The 9460-nt window shown below is 41.5% G+C and overlaps 1 protein-coding gene across 1 annotated transcript; it reads left to right on the forward strand.

Moving 5' to 3' along the window:
- The first annotated feature begins 6222 nt into the window (after window positions 1-6222).
- On the forward strand, window positions 6223-8104 carry LOC143845517 (UPF0481 protein At3g47200-like). The gene is made up of 2 exons (XM_077353894.1): window positions 6223-6993; window positions 7101-8104. The coding sequence occupies exons 1-2, from the start codon at window positions 6367-6369 to the stop codon at window positions 7902-7904; spliced, it is 1431 nt and encodes a 476-aa protein (XP_077210009.1). The 5' UTR covers window positions 6223-6366; the 3' UTR covers window positions 7905-8104.
- Window positions 8105-9460: the final 1356 nt, after the last annotated feature.

Here is a 9460-nt window from a genome sequence, read left to right on the forward strand (position 1 = left end):
TTGGAATGCCCCCATTTGAATCAAGGCCGCAGGGATCAAATTCAGCAGGAGTGAGACAACCAAGCTTTCTGATGTGAGATTCAAGAGTCACTATTTCTGGGGGGAGCTCTTCCTGCCCCCCATCGTAGTTGATGACTCCACCAAGCACAAACTCCTCAACACGACCGCTTATGAGTTGTGCCCAGATGGACCTTGCGACTATGGGGTCAGCTCTTATATATGTTTGTTGGATTCGCTGATTGACCGGGAGGAAGATGTGAAAGAATTGCGATCCGAAGGCATCGTCTTGAATGCCCTTGGCAGTGATCAAGATGTAGCAGAACTGTTCAATGTGTTGGCAAAAGACTTGACCCTAGACTCTCAAGCGTATGCCCAAGTTAAGAAAGGGATTGAATCCCACTGTAAGGGACGTTGGAACGTGAATATGGCCAACCTCTATTACACTCATTTCGATACTCCATGGACGCTCGTAGCCACCATTGCTGCTGTTTTCCTTCTTATCCTAACAGTCATCCAAACTTACTTCGCTATCTATCCTAGGGGCAACTAATTAACTCTGTTGCTGCTACTGTTTTACTCTCTGTGCTTGTATTCGGTTTGTGTTTTGACTCTTTTGATTCGTTCAATAAATAGATTTGATTGGCTGACAGTTAATTGAATAAATGGATTTGTTTGGCATGACTGACTTCGTTTCTGTCTTGAATTCTCTCTCTTTTCTAAGCCAAGGATTTTTCCTTTCTATAGAATTTGGAATGCGGCGATTTGGATCTAAAGAGAAAAAGAACTATGAATCATCAACGTATTTTTTGGTCCAATAATCAGTTTTGGACTCACAGTCGCTCCTCAAAATCCAAAACAAACAGGACCTTAATTTTGAGCAAAATAACCAGTTTTGGACTCACATGTTCTAAAAAATCCAGAACAAATAGGGCGTTAAGCCTTGGCAAATCGGAGGGTTGGATCATCCTATGGATATGATATTTGACATGACATATTTACGTTGGGGCCTCTCAAATGAATGGTTTGGATCTTCCAACAAGGAGGACCCTAGTATATTTTTTTGTGTTGAAAAATATACACAGGATGAGTTGTAGTTTCTGCATTTATGATAGCTAATAGCAGCAGGTAGTTGATGCACTTGGACCACATCAAGTTTATTAGGTTAAGAGAGAGTATTGAAGTTGGGTCCACCAACTAAATAGGCAAGTAACCTTACACTCTTTTAATAAGGGACTGATATTGGCACTACAATATTTTGATAATGGAACTATTCATTTTGTCTAAGCTGTTACTGGGATTGGCTATCCTGCTTGGAAAAGTTTATCTTGAAATTTATCTTGTTCGACTGTTTAGCAACTGCTCAGATAAGCTCATCTGAGCAGGAGCTCACAAACACATGTGGCCCCACATTTTTTGGGGGATCTAAAGCTATCTTATCTGAGCAGGAGCTCACAAACACATGTGGCCCCACATTTTTGGGGGATCTAAAGCATTCATTTAGAAGGCCCTTCCATGCATGGGTGCAAAAATCAACCCTATAGGATCATCCTAACCCTGCCATTTGTGGAGGGGAAAAATGGGCAGAAACAATGTCTGTCCATTTTCCCTCCACCTTTGATTGGGTTAGGATGATCCTATAGGGCTGATTTTTGGTACACACCCTATCCATGGAAGGGCCTTCAAATGAATGCTTTGGATCACCCAAAAAATGTGGGCCACATGAGTTTTTGAAGCAGCTGCTCACAAACCATATTCTCATACATATATATATATATATATATATATATATATATATATATATATATATATATGGGAAAACTGTCTGTGAGCTTGAGCTCATATAGCTTATGTGAGCGAGAGTGCCACAAAAACATGGGTCCCATGTTTTTTGGGGTGATCCAAAGCATTCAATTGGAAGGACTTTACATAGATAGGGAGTGTACCAAAAATCAGGTCCATAGGATCATCCTAACCCATTGTTTGTCGACTATATATGGACAGACATTGTTTGTCGACTATATATATATATATATATATATATATATATATATATATATATATATATATATATATATATATATATATATATATATATCTGTGTGTGTGTGTGTGTGTGTGTGTGTGTGTGTGTGTGTTTTGAATGGAGTTCTGGTTATATTTTACAGCCAAGAATAAAGGATGATGTGAACAGCTCTCCCTCCTTTATATTCTTGGTGGGCCCAACAGCTCTCTCTCTCTCTCCCCTTGGTGGGGCCGAACAATTGAATGGTGCAAATCTTTGAAGGTCGGCCTCATCGTATTTTAAATAAAAAAATACATACACCAGTGTGCAAACATCGTATAAAGTGTATTAAAAAAATGCACTTGAGCCACCTTGTTAAAAGATCCAAACTGTTCATTTGTCGGCCTCAACATGAATAAGCTTGCCCTTAAAATCTTCTCCATAGGATGATCATAATCCTCCGATCTATAGACAGACAATACCATATATAAGCCGAACAAAGTGGGGTCCACTCTACTATGGTCGGTGAACCAATCCATTCATATGTTGGGCAGAACCAGAGGTTCTAAAACTGATACCACCGATGCAAACGCTGCTACCGCATCGGGCCCTACCGGCTCGGTGGTGGACCTGAACCCAATGGCTCTCCTGTACTGGCAGGACAGGAAGGGCAACACCGATGCATTGGAATTGGCGGTGCACAAGACGGTAGTGATTGTATCTCTTAAGTCCATGAGTGGTGGACGGTAGGGACGATTGCTTCCATTACTGGCCAGAAACACACCAAATTCTCCTTTAGGTGCTTAAACTGCGGTGGCCCCAATGTGACTAAGTCATGCCGCAAAAGTCGTTTCTATTGGACGATCATGTGAAACTACGAGTTACTCCAAAAGCTTAAGCTGTTGGAGAAGGTGTTCTTTAATCTTTTTACACTCTAACACTCCCCCTCACGTGTGGCCCCTCTTTCTTTGGGTTGACCTACACGTGGCACATGTGACTCCCACTTTTTGGGTTCGGCCATTGCATGTGGATTTTGTTGCTATCAAGGAGGTTTAAACCCAGGCATTTGCTCTGATACCATGTGAAACTACCAATTACTCCAAAAGCTTAAGCTGTTGGAGAAGGCGTTCTTCAATCTTTTTACACTTTAACAGATCATAACTAACTACATCGTGTTGAAATCTCTACGGATGGGAAGGTTAGAGAGTGCTGCTGGCCAACAACATATATGAACTGGCCAACAACATATATGAACTGAACATAATAGAGTGGACTCCACTTTGTTCGGTTTATATATGGTGTTGTCCGTCTACAAATCGGAGGATTAGGATCATCCTATGGAGAAGATTTTATGGGCAAGCTTATTTATGTTGAGGCTAACAAATGAACGGTTTGGATATTTTAACAAGGTCGCCCAATTGCTTTTTTTTTTAAAATACACTTTATATGGTGTTTGTACGAAGGTGTGTATATTTTTTAAAAGGGATTTGCTAGCGTCCATCGCAGAAGGCATTTCAAGGATGGTCTGGTGCATCTCACATCAGCCACGTAGCCTCACTTTTCAGTAGATTTTGTCTTCATTTATAAGGTGGCTGATGTGAGATGCAACTAGGGCTGCACACGGTTCGGTCCGGTTCGATTTAGGGGTTTTTTTTGAGCTGAACTGATCCCATCGGTTTGGAGAAAATCCTAACCATAACCGAACCGATGAGGGGTATAACCGAACCAAACCGAACAGATTTTGACCGGTTTGGTTCACGGTTTATCCGGTTTTTGGTTCAAATGAGGGTTTTATGTTGCATTTATATCTAGGTTTGATACACTTAGGGTGACTACAATGACAGAATTACCCCTAGACTACCCAAAATGGCAAAAAATACCCTCAAATAAGACAAAAGAAGGAGGTGCAATTTTGAGTTAAGGGGGGCGGTGGCAAAAAATATGCATCTACAGGGGGGGCAAAAAATAGGGTGTCTACAGTTTCCCATAAGTTTGGTTCATTTGGTAAAAAACTTAACTGTGACCAAACCAATGCCTAGAAAAACTGAACCGAACCAAACCGAAAGGCCCGGTTCGGTTCCGCCAGTTTTTTGTGCTGCCCTAGATGCAACAAACCATCTGTGAAATGCCTTCTGTGATGGACACTAGCAAATCTATTTTTAAAATAGGGTTTTGCTAACTCGTTATGGTGCCTCGGAAAAGAAATTTTACCCATGTTTTGATAGAAAAACCCAAAAACATTTGTAGAAGTAATTATACCTTTGAGAGTAGGGCTGGCAATTTCACCCGTGAAAACAGGGATCGCCCCGCTTGGGGTGGGGGATTCCTCGATCTTAGTGGGGCGGGGACAGGGATTTAAAAAATTCCCCGGAGCGAGGATGGGGATGGCCCCGCCTCGCCCCGTTTCAATATGGAAGATATTATTAATACCCCTTATTTTAGTATTGGTTTAGTGTTTTTTTGTGAACAGGAAACATTTCTTTTATGGTAATGATATTGGCACTACTATATTTTGATAAGTACACAATCATGGCTTGTCTTTTCTTCTTCATGGGCGTTAAAAAGCATTTTTTGAGGCGGGATTTTTTTGTTCTCCACAGGCCGGGGCGGGCGGGGATTCCCAGTCATCCCCGAAGCAGGGACGGGGAATTTTCCTTCTGGCAGGGACGGGACGGGGAATGCAACATCCACCCCGCCCCGCCGGCCCCGTTGCCAGTCCTATTTGAGAGGCAGTACTTTTCACATCGCCTGAGGTGTTAAGAGCCCCCCACCAATAAAAAATGAGAACCGGTGAGGGCATAAAGTCAGGGGTTGGCTCTTCCGCATAAAGTCACAGGTTTGCTCCCAGGTACAGTGGAGCACGTGGTTTGTGGGCCACTGATATCTCCTTCTCTTGTACGAGACTACGAGCTATTAAAGGCAGTAACAACAATTGTTAGACTTTTGAGTGGGAAAAAGGGCAATAAAAAAACCTCTTGGGACTGCCATTAATTTCCTTTGAACCTGAAAGGAGCGTTTCTAGCACTTTTCGGCTCTACATTTTCAAAATACGCCAAAAGATGTTCTCATCTATTAAAAATAAAAAATTAAAGAGGATGAAAATCGCCTGAAATTAGGAGCAGGAACTCCAGAAATGTTAAACGGCATTAAATCTCAAAATCTCGGCCATAAAGGTTGAGAAAACCCTAACCCTAACCCTAACCCTCTGCTTAGATTAACTTTCAAGGTCACCAAATTGAGAAGAACCATATTCATTCTAAGAAAACAGTTGAAGAAAGACCCCCAAAGCATATTCCAAAGAATGAATGGCCCTTCGATAAAAGTGAGCTAAGAAGAAAATAAAAGATAAACCTTTAGAAACAGAGAAAAGCAATTTAAATTCCGCTTATTCCAACCATGTGAACATCGAGATTTTATATGGTGTAAGCCCTTTTAGTCCCTATTTTTCTAAAAGTAACAGGACTGCAACTTAGGATGATCCAAACCGTCCATTTGATGGGCCACAATGTAAATAGGTTGTCCCAAAAAATTATTTCCGAAGGATGATCCTAGCCCTTTGATCTATAGAGGAAATGCATATTGTGGAAACTGCATAGAGCATGACCCCTTCTAGTGAAAAACCAAGCGAAGGAGAGAGATAGAAAAGACCAAAGCTTTATTTTCATGAAGCTAATCTTGCTCCTTGACCCTCAATAGCTCTCTCTCTCTCTCTCATCTAAATATTGTAATGTTGGATGGTTAAGAAGAGGTGTACGAAGGATTGTAATATCTTATTCTCATTAACTAAATAACTTCCCTAAGTACCACTATCATGATCCAACGGTCAGATCTTTGTTGATCTGATCCAATACATTCTAACACTTTGTAAGGTGGTATATATGGAATTTGCTAGGGACTTTGGAAGAAGAGCATTTCGCGGTTGGCTGTTGCATGAGAGAGCAGCCACATATTCTTACTTTTCTCACATTCAACAGCCATATCTTTTTTGGTCCCTAGCAAATACCTAATACCTTGTTTTTTGGTTCTCCCTTTTATTAATAATTTCTATGAACTCTACCTTTAAATCATTTGGTTGGAACATGGAAGCAAAGGCCAGTGAAGTGGTAAGCAACGTGAGGATAAAAAAGGAAAGTAAAACTACCACCTCACATGCAACGACCTGTCAGAAAATATCTTTATGAAACGGTACATACCAAATGCCTCGTACCCTATTTAATAATTTCTATGAACTCTACCTTGAAACCATCTGGTTGGAATATGGGAACAGAGGCCAGCAAGAGACAGAGGTGAGATAAGTGGCCACCAGTGTGAAGTTCACAACGGTGAAGATTGTAGAGAAGTCCACAAAATCCGATATCTCTGAAATGGAAGACAACCAAAACAATTTACCTGATTGGGTGGTTTCCATCTGGAAGAAGAGAGAAGCAAACCCAGCAGAGAAGAAGAAGACCATAGAAAAAGTGCCACAGATCCTGCGAAAAGTAACGTCGAACGAAGCATGTTTCAATCCAGAGGTGCTATCTTTGGGTCCCTACCACCATGGAAATGAGAAACCCCATCTCAAACGACTTGAAAAATACAAGCACATGGCAGTGTGGAGCTATACTAATTCCAACGATGATTTAACAAAAGCAGAGTCATTCTACAATGCAGTGAGAGGGGTGGTAGATCAAGTTAGAACGTGCTATGAGGAGAATAATGAGATTTCAGACGATAAATTTGCATGGATGATGTTGATGGATGGTTGTTTTGTTCTGGAGTTTATGACTGATCTGCTTTTCAAAAAGAATAAGTTATCGTTGAGCGAGCATGATAAGTCTCTTGTAGTGACGGACATGATGCGGCTGGAAAATCAGCTCCCATTTCTGGTTCTTAAAACATTGACTGTAAGCAAGGAGAAGGGGGAGGCGGCTGGGAAGGAAAAACTGTTGACGATCATCAACCAGTTCACTGATCATCTAATACAAACCCCGTGGCTATCCTCTGGGAAGGTGATGACAAGCTCTCTCTCTCTCTCTCTCTCTCTCTCTCTCTCTCTCTCTCTCTCTGTGTGTCTGTGTCTGTGTGTTTCTGATTTATTTTTTATTGTTTTATGCAGAACGGTGAAAAAATATCAAGTGCCCGAGGAGGAGATGTCAATGAAGAGGACGAAGACAGTGTGGGAGATAACAATGACCCAGAGCACCTCCTGGACAGTTTTCGAACAAAGCTTTTGGGAAAGAAATCTACCCAGCAAGTACAACAGACGGAAGAGGGCGACAGTGAGGGAGATGAGGATGCCGATGATGAACGGGAGCCCCTCCTGGACAGTCCTCCAAGCCAGAAAGAAGACAAACAACCAGGCGATCGCTGGTACACTTTTCGTTCTGCATCAGAGCTCAAGGCCGCAGGTATCAAATTCAGCAAGAGCTCAAGCAAGCTTTCTGATGTGAGATTCGAGAGTGGCTACTTCTCGGGGGAGCTCTTCCTTCCCCCCATCCTAGTTGACGACTCCACTAAGGGCAATTTTCTCAACATGATTGCGTATGAGTTGTGCCCCGATGGGCCTCGTGACTATGGGATCAGCACTTACATATGCTTCATGGATTCACTGATCGATTCCGTGGAAGACGTGAAGATACTGAGATCTGCAGACATCGTCTCGAACAAGCTGGGCAGCGATAAACAACTAGCACACCTGTTTAATGTGTTGGCTACAGACTTGATCCAATCTGAACAATATGAGCAAGTTATGAAAAAGATTCAGTCCCACTGTAAAGGAAGTTGGAACGTGCATATGGCCACCCTCTATTACACTCAGTTCCATAGTCCATGGGCGGTCCTAGGCACCATTGCTGCTTTTTTCTTGCTTTCCTTAACAGTCATCCAAACTTACTTCGCTTTCTATCCTAGCAGCAACTGATTAGTCTTAGAAACATAATTCAAACAAGAGTACCTCCAAAATAATCTTTGTCTTTTGGTTTTCTAGAAGATGTGTAAAAGTTATATATCTACGTGTTAGATTGTGTGAAGGTCTCTTGGTTAGTTTATTCTTATCTCTGCAAGTGTAAAAGTTACAAAGAACGATGGAAAATCATCTGGGTATTTTTTTCGGTCCAATAATCAGTTTTGGACTCTGCAATCGCTCCTCAAAATAAAAAACAGACACGGCCTTAATTTTAAGCCCAATAATTAGTTGTCGATTCAATCCTTTCTCAAAATCCAAAACAAGCAGGGCCTTAGGCCTTGCCAAATTGGAGGGTTGGGATCATCCTATGGAGATGATATGACAGGGCATAATTGCGTTGGGGGCCACAAATGAATTGTTTGGATCTTCCAAGAAGGTGGGTGATGCAGGTGCATCTGACAGATCACGAGGATCAACGGCCAATAATGTCAGATCTTTGATCAGGCTATAGAGTAGAATCATAGGATCATCTGGTGGAGCTGATTTTTGTGGCAGAGTAGTAACATTAAGGCCAACAATTGAATGGTTTGGATCTTCGAACAAGGTGGGCTTCATCATAATTTTCGAAATACATGCTCACCTACGACGAAGCTACGCAATATAAACTGGGGCCCACCTCACCTCCATCCATTGAGGTATTTTTTTTTAGACAATTCACCCTGCCACTTTGTTCGAAGATCTAAAGAGTTCATTTGTTGATCTTCAACATAAATAGGTTGTGCCCCAAAAATAATCTTGATGATCCTAACCCTCCAATCTAATACGATCACACTATATAGGAATCTCCACGGATCGAAGAATTGGGGTCATCCTAGGGAGATCTTTTTATTGGGGCAAGGCCTATTTACGTTGGGTCAGATCAAATGGATGGTTTGGATCTTCGAACAAAGTAAAGCCCAAGTGAGTTCTTTAAAAAAAAAAAACATTTTTATGGTGTCCCCCTTCTACGAAGATTTAAACCCTTATTATTGGGAAGAGGGAGAGAGAATATTGGCTGTGAGAATAAGTATAAGTGAGGCCTAATTATTATTGTATCGACCCCATAACCACGCTAATTGATACGGTGCTTCCCCTATCAATTTAGATCCCTACATGTGGCTGAAATTATCACTGCCCTTTCGACAGCTCCTCCTCTCTACGGACTACCATTAATTTCTTGCCTAACCTTCCGGTTATTAAATTCATTTAAAGAAGCAGTTGAATAAAGACTTTTTTGGTCACTGCTGCTCAGTAGAACTGGCTTTCTCATTGCAGGTATTGCCCGTCTTTATTTTCCACATGTTCAATTTTTTTTCTTTCTATTTTTTGTTCTCAACCACCAATGAAGTTAAAGAGTCACCACCCCCCTTAAGATGCATCCGCTTCTCTCCTTGTCTCTCTCATAACCATAGTTACCAGGGTGGGAAACGAATTCGTGAAACGAAAACGGGAAACGCATGAAAAAATATAGGGGAAACGAGAAACGAGAAACAATAGAACAACGTATGAGAAACATCTTATGAAATGATGTG

Source organism: Tasmannia lanceolata, unplaced genomic scaffold (assembly GCF_043159265.1).
Source record: "Tasmannia lanceolata isolate RefF3 unplaced genomic scaffold, GAP_Taslan_0.1 ptg000015l, whole genome shotgun sequence".
In the NCBI taxonomy this organism is placed as follows: Eukaryota; Viridiplantae; Streptophyta; class Magnoliopsida; order Canellales; family Winteraceae; genus Tasmannia; species Tasmannia lanceolata.